This window comes from Maniola jurtina, chromosome 18, assembly GCF_905333055.1.
Source record: "Maniola jurtina chromosome 18, ilManJurt1.1, whole genome shotgun sequence".
In the NCBI taxonomy this organism is placed as follows: Eukaryota; Metazoa; Arthropoda; class Insecta; order Lepidoptera; family Nymphalidae; genus Maniola; species Maniola jurtina.
The window spans coordinates 11,853,441-11,873,997 of NC_060046.1; the positions used below are offsets into that span (position 1 = coordinate 11,853,441).

The following is a 20,557-nucleotide window of genomic DNA, read 5'->3' on the forward strand; positions in this document are numbered from 1 at the left end:
TGTGTGTATGTTTGTTACTCCTTCACGCAAAAACTACTAGACGGATTTGGCTGAAATTTGGAATGGAGATAGATAATATCCTGGATTAGCACATAGGCTACTTTTTATCCCGGGAAATCAAAGAGTTCCCACGGGATTTTAAAAACCTTAATCCACGCGGGCGAAGTCGCGGGCATCGGCTAGTGAATGAATATAATTTTATTGTACGTACCACAAAATTAGTACAGAAAAAACACATACAAAGCACAACAAAATGTAGGCAGGTAGGTACAATTTGGCGGCCTTATCGCTACCTAGCAATCTCCAAAATGGTGCAGAGACATAGCTATAGATATAAGATTATTTAACGCACATGGCCGTGCCATTCCCGGAAAAAAAAACTTCCCACAATGTAAAGAATAAAATCATATAAAATACCGCGACTTCATTCCCGTGGATATAGGTTTTTAAAAATCCCGCGGGAACTCATTGATTTTCCAGGATAAAAAGTAGCCTATGTGTAAGTTCAGGGTATAATCTATCTCCATTCCATAGCTAAAATCCATCCAGTAGGTAGTTTTTGCGTGAAACTGTAACAAACATCCATACATACAAACTTTCGCGATTATAATATAACAAGGATATAATAGGATATAAATTTTCTTTTCTCCTTTCTCACTAGTCATTAGATAGGAACGTAGTTGTCTGGCAGAGATCCCTCTCAAGCGATCATTTTTTTACTTTTATGCCTTTCTTTTATACGATATGGTGAAGATATAATAAATCATATTTCGTTCATTCATTCATTCAAAGGTTCAAATTAAAGAAACAAATGGAGCAGCTGTCACAAATTTTAATTTATTTATTAATAAGACATCATTTTCGATATAATATCGTCATAAAGATGACCGCAGCTGTCTGAAGAAGACGTCTTGAAACTGTAACACTTCACAGACTTTGCCCAGTGACGCTCTGGATCCAGTCGCGGTATAAAGCCGGTTGCAAGAATGCTGGAACAACATTATTATGATTTATGACATTATACATTTGCCTTATCTTGTAGTTTTAATGATTTAGTAATTTTCAAACCCGCATTGAATAGCGAGTCAAGCCCCATCTAAGTACGACGTGGTATTGACTTCAAATGACCTTTTTACGGAACATTCGTTGACCTCTAACGCCAGTCAAATGTTTTATTTGCAAAATATTATTAACTTTTAAAAATACAATTTTTTAAAATTTTATATCTGTTGTTTATTTTTAACCCCCGACCCAAAAAGAGGGGTGTTATAAGTTTGACGTGTGTATCTGTGTATCTGTCTGTGGCATCGTAGCGCCTAAACGAATGAACCGATTTTAATTTACTTTTTTTTGTTTGAAAGGTGGCTCGATCGAGAGTGTTCTTAGCTATAATCCAAAAAAATTGGTTCAGCCGTTTAAGAGTTATCAGCTCTTTTCTACTTTTCTTGTAGAAAAGAAGGTTAGATAACCGTTAGGTTCTTAATATTATGTCAATTGACAAATTTATGTCAAGCTGTCAAGATGCCTTCACTTGTCGGGGGTGTAATAAATTTTTAATTTACACTTGTATGATAAATATCTTATCAGTAATCATCAGTATTGCCACCTGTCATCGTTTTTAACCCCCGACCCAAAAAGAGGGGTGTTATAAGTTTGACGTGTGTATCTGTGTATCTATGTATCTTTGTATCTGTCTGTGGCATCGTAGCTCCTAAACTAATGAACCGATTTTAATTCAGTTTTTTTTGTTTGAAAGGTGGCTTGCTCGAGAGTGTTCTTAGCTATAATCCAAGAAAATCGGTTCAGCTGTTTGAAAGTTATCAGCTCTTTTCTAGTTACTGTAACCTTCACTTGTCGGGGGTGTTATAAATTTTTAATTTACACTTGTTGCTAGTGTTCTGGTTACACACTATATTATTACGTCCAAACTCCGAACACCTAACGTTTTGTCTGACCCACTCCTCAGTACTCACCCGACCAACGTTCCGTGAGTCCCGACAGAACTCCGATCTGCACACCGTCGCTCACTAAAGGACTGCCGACATCAAACTGAAAAAAACAAAACATGTATTGTTTACTCTATGAGTAGCATTGACAAGTAACATAATGTAACACCATCAACATCAATCCATCGCCAGCTCACTACTGAGCACAGGTCTCTTCTCAGAATCTACCACGTTCTGGCCTCTGGTGCGGAATGGCATTTTTGACACACACACTTTTCGTCCGTCCGTCCGTCGGTCTGTCCGGCTGTCCGTCTGTCGTGTCAGTCAAGAAAACCTATAGGGTATAGTATAGGGTAAAAATTAAAATGTATTCATGAACAAATAACAATTAGTATTTTCAATTTTCAAAGTAAGAGAACTTTACCAAGTGGGGTATCACATGAAAGGGATTTACCTATGCATTCTAAAACAGATTTTTTTCTGATTTATCATGCAAAATGTCGGAAAAAATAGCCGAGTACGGAACCCTCCGTGCGCGAGTCTGACTCGCACTTCACTGTTTTGTATTCTTGTGATCCTGGGCTCACCTTGAAGCGTAAGCTGCCCATTTCGTCAGCAACGATGGTGCCGTCGTCGAGGTAGTCCAGGTTAGCTCTGAAGCATTGTAACACCTCTCGGGAGTCTATAATATGAAACAAAACATCTAATATAAGTTGTGCCCGGCAAACAATTTGAACCTGAAGCAGCGTATGGGAGAAAGTTGACGAATCCGGGAAGCGAAAGTCGACGTATCAACCAATCGCCTGCACTCGCGCCGAACGATCAACCAATCGCGTGCACCCCAACATACACCAGCCAATCGCGTCAAGGCTCAAGTTTTTACTATCAATATTATTAATTTAAAAGTAATACCTCTACCTCACTACCCATATTTATAAATGCAAAAAAAAAGAATGTTTGTTTATTGGTTTGTTGATCTGTCCTTCAATCACATCGCAACGGAGCAACGTCTCGACGAAGGTTTTTCATCAGGTATAGTCAAAGACATGGAGAATTACATAGAATAAGTACTTATATCCCGAAAACTCAAAAAGTTCCAACAGGATTCTTAAAGACCCATCTGTTTAACCGATTTATACGGGCGCAGAGGTAGCTTGCGTCCCGGAAATAAGATGGGCAAATTTTTATCCCGGGAAATTAAAAGGAATGAAGTCGTGGGCATCAACTGATGAAAAATAAATACTTACCATCATATCTTCCGCTGTAGACACAGAATCTGCCTTGGTGAGGAGGTTCTTCCCCGTCAGCTATGGGTGCCGCCAAAGCGATAGGTTTGATGTTATCTGCGATATCAGACGTATTTATTTATATTTATTAGGGCACAAGAAAATTATATCTATAGGTACATTCACACACACACACACACACACACACATGATAACATACCTTAGTAACCATAACTAGAAAAGATAACTTTCAAACGGCTGAACCGATTTTCTTCGATTATAGCTAAGACCACTCTCGATCAAGCCACCTTTCAAACAAAAAAAACTAAATTAAAACCAGCTCATTAGTTTAGGAGCTACGATGCCACAGACAGATACACAGATACGTGCCCGGAACCGAACCCCCGAAACCCGAAAAGAAGGCCGACAAACGTCCTAACCACTAGGGCATTTTTGAATGGATTTAGATAAGGACCTGAACTTGGACAAAGCTACTTTCTATCCCGGAAAATCAAAGAGTTCCCACGGGAATTTGAAACAATTAAATCCACGCGGATAAAGTCTCGGGCATCAGATAGTAACAGTACATATAATATAAGTTACAAAGTTTGACTTCATGTTAGGTATACGTAACTTGTCTTATCTTATCTCAACCTTAATACAAGCATTATATAGGTATTACTGGAAAAAAACTATTATCTTAAATCTCATTGTAAAATATGTCTGCAAATACACTACCGCTCCCTAGCCATCATGAACATCGATGATCATGAAACACTGCACATCGTGGGACTGGATGTAACAGAACACTGGGTACTTTAACATACTAGACATTCTAGGAGACTAGGCCGGAACCTGATAATAACCTAATAACGTTCCTATACGTTCGAATACCTTCAAGGCAACAGTGAATAGGCATTTTCTAGGCAAGCGCGCTAGCCTAATTTTTAGACCTCATCATTGCTCTATTTCTCAAGAATGATTGTCGTCGAGCGCAAGCCTATTTAGCAATAAAAAAACTAAATAATTTGAATTTGAAAAAGTGTGATGAACTTTAAACAAAAAATCCGTACAGATTTGATGAAAACGCATTCCAAAACTACAATTTTAAAAAGCAATAGGCCCCGGCATCCATTTCAAAACTTTTCATATTTTTCGTCACAAACATCAGGAACAATAGTTTTCCGACTAGGTACAATTTTTTTTTTCAAAAAAAGTCAAACAACAACGAAAAAGCCGCCGTAAAATAGGCTGAAAATAAAAACTAAACATAATGGACTTAGAGCCAGCGCGTGCCAGACCTTCGTTATTTTATAAAAGCTGAAAGTTTCCCTGCGTATTGTCTCTAACACGGAGGAACGATCAGTGACTATGAAGTTTGGATCATAGAGACTTTGGGAGAAAACAGGTAACAAAGGTATAAAAATCTTACGTCTATGTACAAAGTCTATTTTTTTATATTTTCTTCGAAATAAGTACTATTAGAAATCAAGCCATGCATTGCCAGACACTTAGTATCATGGCAACCCCCTGCCAGACACGTTTAAACTTTAACAATTTATTAAACTTGAAGGACGTCTGGCAGGGGGTTGCCACGACACTGTCGGCAATGCATGACGTGATTTCTAATATTATTCCGAAGAAAATATAACAAAATTAGACTTTGTACTTTTTTTTTTACACCTTTATTATCTGTTATCTCCCAAAGACACCGTGATCGAACTTCATAGCCGCTAATCGTTCTTCCCTGTGTCAGTTACAATACGCAGAGAAACTTTCAGCTTTCATAAAATAACGAAGGCCTGGCACGCACTGGCTCTCGCTCTATAAACATAAAATTGGTTATCCGAAACTGGAGCGAAGTTCGCACCAACTCTGAACAGCTCTTTAATTAATAGAGCAGTCGGTCTGCTACGGATTTTAATTGTCGACCTACCCGCCGCGCGCCGCTGGGGAAAAGTACTTTTGTATTTTTTTCGCTACTTAAGTGCTAAGGACCGACGGACTTTTGCATTTTAAAGGTACGTGCTTTATAGTGTAGTGATTCGAAAAAAAATCGAATCACGGAATTGTAATAAACAATTACGAACGACATCTACCGGTCGCATAATACATTACTAGGACAAAGAATTTCTGACATTGACAGACCTCAACGTCAACACTGATTAACATTCAGTGCCATCTGTCGGAGAATAGTTTACATAGACTAATCAAACAATGACAGTTTTTCTAGAACATTCTTTAAAATAAAACTACTCATACAAATTAGCGACCTCTAACGACAGATAGCTTTCCATTTAAAAATAATCTGTCAAGACTATTTAATTAATCATATACGCTAGCGACATCTGTCGATCAATAGTCTTTCATTCTGGAAACTTTCCCGACAAACTAATAACATTTCCTGTAGCCAGAACACTCGAGACTACACCTTATTTCCGCTAAATTTAATATAAATAAGCAATCCTCCTAGTTCAGGGACATTACTGATTTCTATTACCTGCAATCACGACGCAGGAGTGAAGTGAAAGTAATAAATAAGTGTAGTGAATTCTGTGTAACCCTGGATTAAGGTTGGTAACTGTGATGTTATTAAATTATAAGTTTAGGCTAATTGTTTTGTACTCGTTTAACCTAACCCTTGCGATAGGATATTTACTAACAGAATCTGTAAACTCGTTCCATCACTTTTATATTATACGACCTGCACTTGGCTCAGACGACCCAAGGCTCATCTAAAGTTATGGAACGAGAGTTTGAGCAAATCATTTAAGATTGCCTCTCTCGATTCCAGGGTTCCTTCTACCAGGAAGCTCTAACAGTTACACTGAAGCCCTGCTATTAACCTGACTGCTACCCCACCGGCGAAGTGTCTACCAACTTCGTACCGTCTACCCAAGCCACGCTGCACACTGCTGTCGAGTAGCCTACGCACAAGCACTGAGCCGCCGCACCGCAGCGCCGCCCGAGCATCGTCGATTGTCCGACGCGTCTGCGAGCCCTCTGCGAGCCCATGTCTGCCCCCGGCGTCTGACCAAGGCCAGTTGTCTTCCTTCGGACAGTCAACGTATCTTCATGCGTATGCGATTCTCAATTAACTACCCTGTGATTGTAGCGCGTTACCAACGGCCGCTCACGACCTCGTATTCATTAACTTTATTTAAGTTCCACAATAATGGAGCTATCTAACCTAATTGTATTAACTACCCTGCAATAGTGCTACGTTACCATGAGCTACCTAATAGTTCATTTAGTTTCTCCAAATATGGAGCTATCTAAAAGTTTATTCAGTTTCCCCAAACGTCTAATAGTCTATTTATCTTCCACATTAGGACCCCTGTCCAAAGCGCGACAGTGGCGCCCACTCTAATTTTTGTGTCTCTTATTGTGGAATAAAAAAGGTGCCTAACCACAGTTCACCCACAGGTTCGAGATCGCATAGCATTAACATACGCTGACCGTAACAAAGTGTATGGTTACGAGTATATTTTGAAATTTTTGTGTAAAATTTCAGGATACACTACGTGTGTATATTTTGTACTAACTTCTATATTTTATATTTTGTGTAACACAGTTACCAACTTTTATAAGTGTTCCACTAATCACTCTTAACTTCCATTTTACTTTACACACATTCACAATGTCCTACCCAATAAAATACCTATCGCTTCAAAAGAACGAACTTGAATACGAGGTCGCAGTCCGTGGAAGCGTTCCCGGCGATTCGGTGCTAGAACTACGGAAACAAATAATCAAAATTTCGGAAAAAATATTACCTGAGGATATATTAGAATCACATTTGGATCCCTTAGATGACCTAAAACAAACCAACGAGACATTGACTAAAGCCGCTGTGAATATATCTGCCTTAAAAACAAAATTCGAACAAAATTTATACTTCCGTACCGAAGCATTATTAAACCACTTATACTACCGCATCAATCGAATTAATTCCAACCCTACTACCGCGGAACTCTTAAAAACCACTTCTAACAATTACAAAGCCCTACAAAAAGATTTAACCACTCTTGGACGGAAAACAAACATTACAACACCATCACCGGAAAAAGGCGAGACTTCAAGTACAACCGCGCCGTGCGAAAAAAATGTAATTTCCGACCTCACCAAGATACGTTACTCGGGTAAAACTTGCGTCCGTGCATTTATCCAAAGGGCCGAGGAATTCATGATAACTAGAGGCTTAAGCAACGATAAATTATTAACGTACGCATTCGAAATATTTACCGACGACGCGTTGCATTGGTTTAGAAGTGTAAAAGATAGCATAAACAGCTGGAACGAACTAACTGACTTATTGAAAAACGTATTCAGTACTCCAGACTATGACTACAGATTACTTGAGGAGATCCGTGCGCGCACACAGGGTTATAGAGAAAACATAAACATATACCTATCTATAATGCAAGGCATGTTCTCAAGACTAACCAAAGCTATTAGCGATGACGCAAAACTAGAAATAATACTACACAATATTCGGCCAGAATATGCCAGTGCGTTAGCTTCCGCGACCACAATCACTTCTATTGAACAATTACAAACACTTTGTCACAACTTCGAGATAATCAACTCCAGACTAACCCAACACCATGAACCTCCCAAGATACACCATGACACCATAGCACCAGAATTTGCATACCACAGGCCTAGTACAGCCTACACACACAACTACAACACACACAAAAATAGTATTTCATATAAAACTAACAGTCACTATATCAAGGAAAAACTACCTAACAAAAACGCTAACACTACTCAAGCACAGCACATACCCCAAATTGCTTCAATCACCTCTAAGAACACAGCAAATAAAACGAGGCAACCATTTTGTCCACGCTGTAGGGTCAATACACATCATCTCAGCGAATGTAGATCACCTCACTATCCAATTTGTTTCAAATGTGGTAAGAAGGGCATAAAATACCCTAATTGTACTCAATGCCACTCTAATACACTCAATCAAAAAAACTAGATACTATGGGTTGCATTGAGGGAACTAGACCTAAATTCAAAAAGAACTTCAATAAACATGAATGGCAAGAATGGCTAGAAACAATATCCAAGTATTTTTCAAGTTATTCCATCTCTGCAATCCATAACAATACCAATCACATTCGTCCTTATGCTCAAATAGATGTAAACGGAATACAGCTCACAGGATTACTCGATTCTGGTTCCACTGCTAGTATCATAGGCAATAACCTTTATGAAAAACTAAACAACTTAGGCTACGAACTAATCACATCTGAACACTTAACATTTGCAGCTGCCGATGGCGTTAAACTACAATCTATTGGTTACATTAATTTGCCTATTCAGTTTGCTAATCAATTACACGTAATTCGAGCTCACGTGGTTCCTAAGATCACGTGCGAATTAATATTAGGCATGGACTTCTGGTTCACCTTCAACATATTTCCTAAGAATATGAAAAACATTGTACTAAAACAACATGATTACTTCATATCATCACTACCTACACAAGACTCAAAGCAGCTATGTTCTTATGATTATTTGACACCCGAACAAAAGATAACAGCTGACAATATTATATCACAATTTAAAAACATTTCATATGAACATAGAGGGCTGGGTCGCACCACACTTATTACACATTCAATTGACACCGGTGATGCTCAACCGATACGCCAAAAGTACTACAGAATGTCACCTGTTAAACAAAAACTTTTGGTTGAACAACTGGACCAAATGGTCAAAGAAGACATTGTCGAACCTTGCGATAGTCCTTGGTCATCACCTGTCTTATTAACACCTAAGAAAAACGGCGAACTACGATTCTGTCTAGATAGCCGAAAGCTAAACTCGATTACTAAAAAAGATGCTTACAGCTTACCTTACATATCTGAAATACTAGACAACTTACGGGACGCTAAATATCTAAGTAGTATAGACCTCTCGAAAAGTTTCTGGCAAATACTTATAAAGGAAGAAGATAGATGTAAGACAAGTTTTTATATTCCATCTCGCGGAACTTATCAATTTAAATGTATGCCTTTTGGTTTAACTAATGCACCAGCTACTCAACAGCGTCTAATTGACAGCTTATTTTATGGCCCAGAGTTCGAACAGATGGTATTCGCATTTGTCGATGACATCATCATAGTCTCACCCACCTTTGAAAAACATATTTCACTCTTACTACGCGTTTTCGAAAAACTAAAAGCAGCTAACTTAACAATAAATTTTACTAAAAGTCAATTCTTTAGACAACAATTAAAATATCTAGGCTACATTGTTGATTCTAACGGTCTCCATGCAGATCCAGACAAAGTACAGGCTATAACAAATTACCCAACACCTACTAACCGTAAAGAATTAAGACGTTTCCTAGGAACAGCTTCATGGTACAGAAGATTCATACCAAATTTCAGCACCTTAGCCGCTCCACTGAACAAGTTAACTTCACAAGGCAAGAATGCACAACCTTTCTTATGGAATACTAAAGCCAACGAAGCATTCCTAAAACTCAAAGAATGTCTTATCTCCGCACCTGTACTCACTTGTCCAAACTACAACGAACCATTCTCGATACATACCGACGCGAGTGATTTCGGAATAGGCGCGGTATTAACCCAGTCTATTGATGGTGAAGAAAAAGTTATAGCCTACATGAGCAAATCCCTATCTGCTCGTGAAAGGAACTTCAGCGCTACTGAAAGAGAAGCTTTGTCTGTGCTAACCGCAATTGAACACTGGCGTTGTTACCTTGAAAATGGCATAAAATTCACCGTTTTCACCGACCATGCTGCACTAAAGTGGTTTCTCAATTTAAATAACCCTACAGGTCGTTTAGCCCGATGGGGTGTACGCCTATCTGCATACAACTTTGAAATAAAACATCGTAAAGGAACAGATAACGTAGTCCCCGACAGTTTATCACGCTCCGTACCTATATTAGCTATCAATAATACTACACAAGTAAACACTCAACCCCAAACAACGGATTCTTGGTACCTAAACATATACAATGGCTCACAAAATTCACCCACATCATACCTAGACTACAGAGTAACTAATAATAAACTCTATCGTTACATAAAAAGCTTGAACCCATTAACTAGAGAATTTGAATGGAAGGAGGTTATACCTAGTGAGCTAAGAGAGAACTTAATAGTGAAAAATCATTCAGAACCAACTTCTGGCCACTTTGGTATTTTTAAAACATTTAAACGATTAAGCCTTCACTATTATTGGCCTAACATGCATCGTGACGTTACCAGTTTTGTTCTAAATTGTGACACCTGCAATGCTCACAAACACGCTAACCACATCACATTAGGTACTATGGGCAAACCTAAAGCTTGCTCTAGACCATTTCAGATGATCAGCTTAGATCTGGTTGGACCTTTACCAACATCTAAAAATCAAAACACATTTTTGCTAGTGATAGTATGTTGTTTCACTAAGTACTGCATGCTTTTTCCTATACGGCGAGCAACTGCTGCCATAATAGCTCGAATAATAGAAGAACATGTTTTCCTAGTACATGGTACACCACATACTATATTGATGGACAATGCCAGGCAGATGACTGGAAGACTACTAACTCAACTGTTTCACACGTATCAAATCCCTAACGTTACGTACACTCCAAAGTACTGCCCTCAAGTTAACACAGTAGAACGCTACAATAAAACCATAATAACCGCCATATCATCATTCATAAACGACGATCATAGATCTTGGGATGTTAACATACCAAAAATTCAATTTGCACTAAACAGTTCTGTGAACACGGTCACTAAATACACACCGTCATTTTTAGTCTACGGCAGGGAATTATTCTCTTGCGGATCTCAGTACCCATCCTCAGAATCCATTTCTGCTGACGAGATTACATTTACTCCTAGAGACGAATACGCGGATAATTTAGGATCCTTGCGCAAAATATTTGACAAGGTACAGCTAGAATTATTAAAATCTCACTCTAGGAACAGCAACAACTACAATTTACGGAGAAAAAACTTCGAATTTAACGTAGGTGATATTGTATGGAGACGTACATACTATCTGAGTGATAAGGATAAGCGTTTTGCAAAAAAATTAGCACCTAAGTATATCAAATGCAAAATAGTCAAAAAAAGATCATCCTTAGCTTATGACCTAGCAGACCTAGACGGTAATAATTTAGGCACCTGGCATGTCAAAGACATAAAACTAACCAATTACAACACTCAAACTTAAGATTATGCATCATTTTCTATATAACATTACAAACCACCTACTAGGCATAATTTTAAGAAATTAGACTACATCTATCCACTAAACTCATAAACTAATTAATCGATTCATTAGCTAATCACCCTAATCTCAAATACCTATGAACGTAAATAAAGCCGCGGAAAGTGCTATCAAACAAACATGATCATTCCATGCATCTAGATTCAAAAAAAGAAACAACAACCGATAAACAGTGTCCACGTAATGTACAGCAGTCAACTCAAGTTTAACATCACGCGATATGCATGAACTTTAAGGTTGGTTGTACACCGCGTCGCGCAATCTTACGTTCATCAAAACAAAGTGGTTAGAACCGGTACACTATACAGATACCTACACCAGTATCTAACATATACTCACCTATTACATTTAACTAGACATAACTACAAACTCAGTAAGTTATGTACATCTACCCTCAACCTAAACAATTAATGTATCAACCGCTACATAAAAATCACTACTTATTCCACAGACATACCTTGCGAAGTCTAAAAATAATATTACTATAATGCTAGATACACACTAACGTGCTGATGACCTAAAAGTCAGTACAAAATTGGCCTTCACTGACCTAAAAGGTGAATGCTACGCCTACACTAAGGCACTACTAGTACACAACTAATTGTATTTTGCTTACCTAAAAAGGTGAAATACGTCCATATCTTAATGACCTAAAAGTTAAGATATCCTTCTATAACAAGTTGTTAATCCACTATACTAAACAGTGAAAAGACAACTACACCGATTATTTTTGGACTTTGCAACAATCATAACACCTGCTAAACATGAGAGCGAGTCATGGCGAACAAACGCGATAACTCTGTACACTAGGACGCGATGAACCACTAGTATGGCCACCGCTTTATGAATGACTGAAGAATGTTCGGATAGTACGAAAGATGAAGCATGACAAGGTTAACTCGAACTTTAGCGATATTTAGAGGTAGTGTAGAAGGATTTTATTAGATAAAATCCTAACCTAAAAAGGGGAATATGTAGTGATTCGAAAAAAAATCGAATCACGGAATTGTAATAAACAATTACGAACGACATCTACCGGTCGCATAATACATTACTAGGACAAAGAATTTCTGACATTGACAGACCTCAACGTCAACACTGATTAACATTCAGTGCCATCTGTCGGAGAATAGTTTACATAGACTAATCAAACAATGACAGTTTTTCTAGAACATTCTTTAAAATAAAACTACTCATACAAATTAGCGACCTCTAACGACAGATAGCTTTCCATTTAAAAATAATCTGTCAAGACTATTTAATTAATCATATACGCTAGCGACATCTGTCGATCAATAGTCTTTCATTCTGGAAACTTTCCCGACAAACTAATAACATTTCCTGTAGCCAGAACACTCGAGACTACACCTTATTTCCGCTAAATTTAATATAAATAAGCAATCCTCCTAGTTCAGGGACATTACTGATTTCTATTACCTGCAATCACGACGCAGGAGTGAAGTGAAAGTAATAAATAAGTGTAGTGAATTCTGTGTAACCCTGGATTAAGGTTGGTAACTGTGATGTTATTAAATTATAAGTTTAGGCTAATTGTTTTGTACTCGTTTAACCTAACCCTTGCGATAGGATATTTACTAACAGAATCTGTAAACTCGTTCCATCACTTTTATATTATACGACCTGCACTTGGCTCAGACGACCCAAGGCTCATCTAAAGTTATGGAACGAGAGTTTGAGCAAATCATTTAAGATTGCCTCTCTCGATTCCAGGGTTCCTTCTACCAGGAAGCTCTAACAGTTACACTGAAGCCCTGCTATTAACCTGACTGCTACCCCACCGGCGAAGTGTCTACCAACTTCGTACCGTCTACCCAAGCCACGCTGCACACTGCTGTCGAGTAGCCTACGCACAAGCACTGAGCCGCCGCACCGCAGCGCCGCCCGAGCATCGTCGATTGTCCGACGCGTCTGCGAGCCCTCTGCGAGCCCATGTCTGCCCCCGGCGTCTGACCAAGGCCAGTTGTCTTCCTTCGGACAGTCAACGTATCTTCATGCGTATGCGATTCTCAATTAACTACCCTGTGATTGTAGCGCGTTACCTACGGCCGCTCCCGACTGAGTTATCTATTAAGTTTATTTAGTTCCACAATAAGACACAACCTATTTGTAAGATTGTTTGACTATAATTATAAGTATCAATCCGTCTTCGCGTTTTACTAAATTCCTACCTGTCGCACGAAGCGCGACAATAGCTGTGTTAATTCATTGCATGTCAAGTGTCGTACCTGTATAATTTAACATATTATCTCCTCATACTATAATTTTTAACCTCATACCATAAGTTTTTTTAAGAAGATAGTCCAAGATCTTCACTAATATCACTAATCACACTAATATTATAAAGGCGAAAGTTTGTATGTGTGTGTGTGTGTGTATGTTTGTTACTCCTTCACGCAAAAACTACTGGACGGATTTGGCTGAAATTCGGAATGGAGATAGATAATATCCTGGATTAGCACATAGGCTACTTTTTATCCCGGAAAACCAAAGAGTTCCCACGGGATTTTGAAAAACCTAAATCCACGCGGATGAAGTCGCGGGCGTCAGCTAATATAATGTTATAAAACTACAGACATTATTGGTTTGATGTCAACCACATAAGGATACAGGTCATAAGCCATGGCTTCCCTTTTTTTGAACAATAGGCTTGCGCTTGACTGTTATCACACCAAATTAGGTGATGATGCAGCCTAAAGTTCACTGTGCCTGCCTAGAAGTGTCCCCATTCACTCTTTTGTTGGGTTGTCAAAGGTAAGATTTCTCAATCCATCAGCCTGTATGCATCCACCGCTGGACATAGGCCTTTTGGAGAGTGCGCTACCACACAGTCCTCCACTCCACACACATCCACTCACTTCCCAGAACATTGAAAGGTCCAATGGTCTGGAAGTCATCCCACACTGCGGATACACAACCTCCATTCCAGAACGCGTTTGCCCCAACGGCTCTGCGACATACTAGACAAATGGTCACCACTAACCGGTGGTCTCCACAACTCTGTTGATGTTGACGAGTGCGAGGTTGTTCTCGCCGCTGGTTACGTTGAAGCCGGGGTTAATGGTCACCATGCTGGTCTCCGTCACCATCCCAGGACGGACCGGGTCCAGGGCAGCATAGCGGATCCAGACGAATCGAGCGCTGCAATTAAAGGAAAAGTTATGAATTAGGTTTTGCTCTGCCGTGCACCTTGATGTCATGGACAGTCAAGTCATAAGGTCAGCAGCATAGCAAAACGTTACATTTAACAGGGGCAGAGCAGTGCCGGTTAATTTTTCAAACCTGTGCCAGTTATCAGTTACCAGTTATACCTACGGGTTAGGTTATCCCGGCGCCTCCTGGTCGTTAGGTTATCCTGGCGGTTAGGTGGTTTGGTGGTGCGGATGTGCAGCGCACACGGACGCAGGGTCTTAATGCTCACGACGCTCGCAAAGACCCTGCGCCCGGCACAGGAATATACACCACATGCAGCCGAATTTCCGATCACTAGTGAAAATATATTCCATTTTGATCGTGTGCCTACTAGACGGCGCCAGGCTATTGATTGCACCCGGGCGCTTCATGGGCTAGAGCCTGAATATAGGTTTAAAGAGTTTATTTCTCAGAAGAACAATGTTCACTTATATGAGAATAATTCTAAATATAAATATAGTTAAAACATAATTTTTAATGGTACGGTGACTTTATACAATAATAATATTTCAAAACATGCTATGTACTAAGTTAACAAAACTAAAATATATGGGGACCTTCTAGACTCTTCTTCGGGGGACTAAAATATATGGGGGGGGGAATATGACCGAAGTAACTTAGTTACTTCCGTCGGTTTTAAGGTAACACCACAAGTAACACGTAGTCGAGACACTGGTGCCAACACAAAGTTGCTCCATAATTGATTTGTAGATTCTTTGTGGAAGATATAAAAAGCTTAATTACTCTTGTACGCAGCTTGCAGCCGTCAGCACCCATGAGGATCCGATGAGAGACCCCACGCAGGACTCTAGGAGGCCGCCGCCCGTTGACTTGGTCACACGGAGGTGGACTACCCAGGGGTTCTCCCCTAGTTCGGCTGGACTGCCGGAGAAACCTGCCAAGAACACGATTAATTAACTACTAGATGATGCCCGCAGCTTCGCCCGCGTGGATTGGTCAGATCCCCTGTAGCATCAGGATTGAGGAGTTGAAATCTAAATTTTTTATGGAACACTGTCGCAAAGTTCCTCTATCGATAAAAAAAAAATTACGCAAATCGGTTCAGAAATTTCGGAGATATCAGTGTACATAGGTAGAAAAACACAACTCCTCCATTTTTTAAAGTCGGTTAAAAAACTAGCCTAGTTACTCCTTGGTTAATCCTCTACTTGTCTGTGAAAGTCCCGTCAAAATAGGTTCAACCATTCCGAAGATTAGCCCGTTCAAACAGACAGACAAGTTGATTTTATTGAAGGAGCGGTGCGGGAGGGTGATAGCTATCACAATTTGACCAATCACTAAACTCTCGCGTCACGTCATCACACCCCTCGTGAAGAAGAGGAAGGTTATATTCAGTAGGTACTTACGGGTGCCGTGTGCATCCCAGTTGCGACCCTGCAAATAATATCAAAACGTTTACTTGTCTATAATACAATAAAGGTAGTAGATAGCTATTTTTGCTTTTAAATAGGTAATAACAGAATTATTTAAAAACTTGGAAATACTTGGCCACTCAAATAATATCTATTTCTTACAAAATATTGATAGGTAGATAAGTATTATGTTTGAGAAATAGGCGCCTATCTATACATTGATCTATACCAAGTGGAAATCATGAAATAGAAGTGCCTATCCAATGGAGAGTTCACTGCCAATTAATACAATTACTTTGCAACAAAGTATTCGTATTAATCCTGTAGTTTTATAATGTCTTTCTTTGTTCCTCACCTGAACAGCAGCTACGAGGCACAAAAGAGCGATATAACCCTTCATGGTGTGGAAAGGACAAGAGACCACTGAATGATTTGCCTAATTACCTCAGATATAATAAGCACTAATTAATTCCTTATCCATTTGCTGTGACGCCTTGCTAGGGCAACCATGAACGATTTACATGTTGACTAGCTTATGACTTCGGCCGCAAACCCCTATTTTACTTCCTTAGGGGTTGAATTTTTAAAAATCCTTACTTAGCAGATGTCATATTTACCGACGATGGATTGATGATGATGATAATGGACACATTTACGTAATTTAAAAAGTTTTCAAAAAATCCTGACTGCGGTCTGCTCTACTATTTCAGAAGCGCATAAAAATCCGCCATTTAGATTTTTAAAAATCTTAAGTTCTCAGTGAAGAAAAATCTAGTGATATATTGATTGAGTAGTTACGAGCGGAGATAGGAACGGACATACATACGTACATACATGTCAAACACATAACTCTCATTTTGGGCATGCCGCAGTCGGGCATCTACATGAAAGGCATGCAAATAGAAAGCTATTATAACTATAGGCGCGATCAAAAAGTCCGAAAACCGCTGTTCCCTACTTTAAAAGAATAAAAAATATCCGTAAAATAAAGGACGCATGGGCACTCCCCATTTTCATATCGGTGTAGGATCGATTACAATTTAATCGAACTTTAAACTTATCAGAATATTTATTCCTAATAAATTTTGATAAGCATAAACATTTGTGTTTTAATTATCTTCATTAGCTATCTACTTTAATCTAATTACTCGTGAAAATCCTAATTATAATCATAATATTCACGGATCCCTGCAGGAAAACCCTGATTTCAATCAGGGTTTTCCTGCAGGGTCTTATAATTTATTAGATCACCTGAAAACCCTGATTTTAATCATAATTAATTATAATAATTAGAAAGTGAATAATTATTGTTTTTTCGCTTCTCGGCACGGCTTTGCCGGTAGGGTGGGTGGTAACTACCTACGGCCGAAGCCTTTCACCAGACAACTAAGAAAAACTTTAAAAAAATATGATGACAATCGGGGTATGAGGCGAAGGCGTCCCTACCCCGATTGCCACCTCAACCGCGTACTAATTTAGGGTTGCCAGATGTCCGGTTTTCGACCGGACAGTCCGTTTTTCTTTATGCTTGTCCAGTCAAGAAAATCTTGGTAAACCGGACAAAAGATTGTCCGGTTTTAGTAAAAATTACGAGTAGTTCATTCACCTGGCGCTTAAACCACTCTCGAACGCTTCGTTCGACGCGCCGCCCGCCACCCCCGACCCGCTCCCACGCACTTGTTTGATGTTTCACTTCAGTCGCTTAATAGTTACAAGTGAGAGTAGTCGCGCCCTAAAGTATTTTTAGCGACGCTTGCAGCGTGTTATTATTGTTATTATAATATTTTGTTTCCTGTGCTGTGTTTCATCGTTATCTTGTTTGTGTGTGGCTTTGTCAATCAAAATGGAAGACGAGGAAGCATCAACAAGTAAAGAAACTCCACCTAAAAAAGTAAGAAGGGTTTGCCACTATAATGTTGACTGGGAATCTCGATTTTCGTGGTTAAATAAATGTGACGAAGACAACACAAAAGGCTACTGCAAATTGTGTAAAAATAAGTTCACGGTGGCTTATGATGGCTTGAAAGCATTAACGCATCACGCTGCGTCAAAGAAGCACAAAGATTCAGAAAGTGCTGCAGCCATGTCTCAGCGAATGAGTTCTTTCTTTACACGAAAAGGCAGCGCACAAAGTGAAAAAGTTAGTATTGCCGAATTGACTGAAGTTTATCATGGTATCAAGCACCATATTTCGTATCTTGCTCAAGATTGCTCATTTAAAGTTTTAAAAAAAATAATTATAGATTCAGATATCGTAAAGCAAATGACAGGAGGACGCACTAAATGTACTGCTATCGCAAACCAAGTTTTATATCCATATTCGATGGAACTTGTGCAGGAGGATTTAAAGAATGAAGTTCCGTTTTCCATTGCTACCGATGCTTCTAATAAAGGAAACAGAAAGTTCTTTCCAGTTGCGATTCAATATTTCTCACCAAGAAACGGTATTTGTCATAAAATTTTGGACTTTTATGAAGACTCATTCGAAGATTCAAGATCTATTAAGGAACAATTATGTCAAGTCATGAATAATTCACAACTGTCGTGGAGTAGAGTAACAGCATATGGAGCAGATAATGCCTCTGTAAATTTTGGAGTTAATAATTCCGTTTTTCAAAAGCTAAAATCTGAAGAAAATAATGAAATTATAGCTGCTCACTGTAATGACCACATATTTCACAACTGCGCAAAAAACGCTTTGAAAGTAATGCCTGTTGATGTCGAAAATATAGTGATGAAAGTATTTGCAGAGTTTTCTTGTTCCGCGAAGAAACGAGAAGAGTTGAAGGCGTGCTTTGATTTCTTTGAGAGCGAATACAGAGAAGTTATACGACATGTTCCTACAAGATGGCTTAGTTTGTTTAAAGCTCTTGATAGGATGCTTTTGTCGTGGGGACCATTGAAAAGGTACTTCTTAGAACAAGGTTCTGATAATTGTCCTAGGGCTCTTTGGGCTATCTTGTCTGATCAAGTAGACGAAATTGCAAGTGAAACCACTCCTACTTACAATGAATTATATTTATATTTCACTCATAATTTTATGGCTTCTTTTCAAGAAATTTTACTTTTGTTAGAAAAACGTACCACAGCAGCATTTCATTTGCAAAATATAATGGTGAAATTCCGGGACAGTATTGCAAAGAAAATAAGTGACAAACATTTCGGAATGAAAGTTCATATGGCATTAAGACAAGGCTATCTTTCAGAAAATCAATCAAGAGAATTTACTAAAAACGCTCTAATAGTTTACCAAAGAGCACTAGCATATATAGAACAGTGGTATTCTTTTGAAAATAACAATTATAAGGCATTTAGTTGTTTAGATCTCGAATGCGGAAGATTTCCTACGCTGGATCAATTGATTGAGTTATGGTCATTGTCTCCATGGAAGCAGCAAAATCCCCTGAAAACATTTATGAAGAACTGGCTGCACTTCAAAGTGTTTTCTCTTCACTTGAAGGAAACTCTATTAATATGTGGTGCAAGTTTTTTACCAACGAAGCAGCGCCTAATTTATTGAAAATAGTGCAGTATGTGTGTAGTATTCCCATATCTAATGCTTTTGTGGAACGAATCTTTAGCGTCATGGGAAATGTATGGACAGACGAAAGAAATCGTCTCGCCGTTAATACTGTGAAGAGTGAATTGTGCGTTTTCTTTAATATATCTGCTAGTTGCACTGAATTCAAAGATGCCATCTCAGACAATACATCTTTATTGAAAGCAGTGGCATCTAATACAAAATATATTAAAAAAGTTTAAGTAGATTTACCTACTGTTATTGGAAATAATGATTTTCTCTTCTCTTTTGATCGTTTTTTTTTCTTATTCAATGTAAATTTAGTTAAGATAGAAAGTTACCTTTTTAGGTAAGTTAATTTTATGTTAATAATATTAAAATTAAAAACTGGTCCGGTTTTTTTTTCAACACATCTGGCAACCCTACGTACTATAGGTAGGTAGGTACAATAATAATTTGATGTGAAAATCAGCAAGTAATTTACAAACAGACCAAGTGCGAGTCGAGCCTCGCTCTTTTATGGTTCCGCGATTACCACGCAATTACTTCTAAATAATAAATCTAGGGATAATCGCGCTTTTTGATGCAGGAAAGAATTATGGCGAAAACTTGGTCTCAGTTTGAATATGTTCTGAGATGGGTCTTGGGCATCGATGTATATTGGGGGTCTTGGACATGTCTTGGAGCTTTGAATTATGTTTAAAATTTGAATTTCGATTGCAGCCCGCTTTTATTTTACAGCTCTGGATTCTAGCCCTACAAAATTTACTTTTTGAACTGGTTAACGGCTCTGGGTTCTAGCCTTAAAGTCATGCGATTATTCAACCGAATTTTTAATTGGCTTTATAGCTCTGGATTCTAGTTCTATGACATCTTGAGGTTAGATAGCAGCCATACAGAGGTCAGAGAGGTTTTTGGTTACCTCAAAAGAAGTACATATCTTAATTTTATTCTGAGTAGAATACAATAAATATTTTGGAATCAACTGTTTAAGTTAGGTTT

The 20,557-nt window shown here is 38.7% G+C and overlaps 1 protein-coding gene across 1 annotated transcript; it reads right to left on the reverse strand.

Annotated features, from left to right (window-relative positions):
* Positions 1-853: 853 nt before the first annotated feature.
* LOC123874554 (granzyme M-like) lies at positions 854-16,629 on the reverse strand. Its single transcript, XM_045919980.1, has 8 exons — positions 16,391-16,629; positions 16,030-16,057; positions 15,407-15,557; positions 14,454-14,611; positions 3,194-3,289; positions 2,534-2,628; positions 1,974-2,049; positions 854-989 (listed from the first exon to the last, which is right to left on the reverse strand). The coding sequence occupies exons 1-8, from the start codon at positions 16,433-16,435 to the stop codon at positions 928-930; spliced, it is 711 nt and encodes a 236-aa protein (XP_045775936.1). The 5' UTR covers positions 16,436-16,629; the 3' UTR covers positions 854-927.
* Between the last annotated feature and the right edge of the window lie 3,928 nt (positions 16,630-20,557).

Excerpts from the sequence above, each read along its gene's own strand:
- LOC123874554 (XM_045919980.1), bottom strand. The coding sequence starts at position 16,435 with ATGAAGGGTTATATCGCTCTTTTGTGCCTCGTAGCTGCTGTTCAG. Across the intron at positions 2,629-3,193 it reads CTACAGCGGAAGATATGATG|ACTCCCGAGAGGTGTTACAA; the intron begins GTAAGTATTTAT and ends TTCATATTATAG. Across the intron at positions 2,050-2,533 it reads TGGGCAGCTTACGCTTCAAG|TTTGATGTCGGCAGTCCTTT; the intron begins GTGAGCCCAGGA and ends TGTTTTTTTCAG.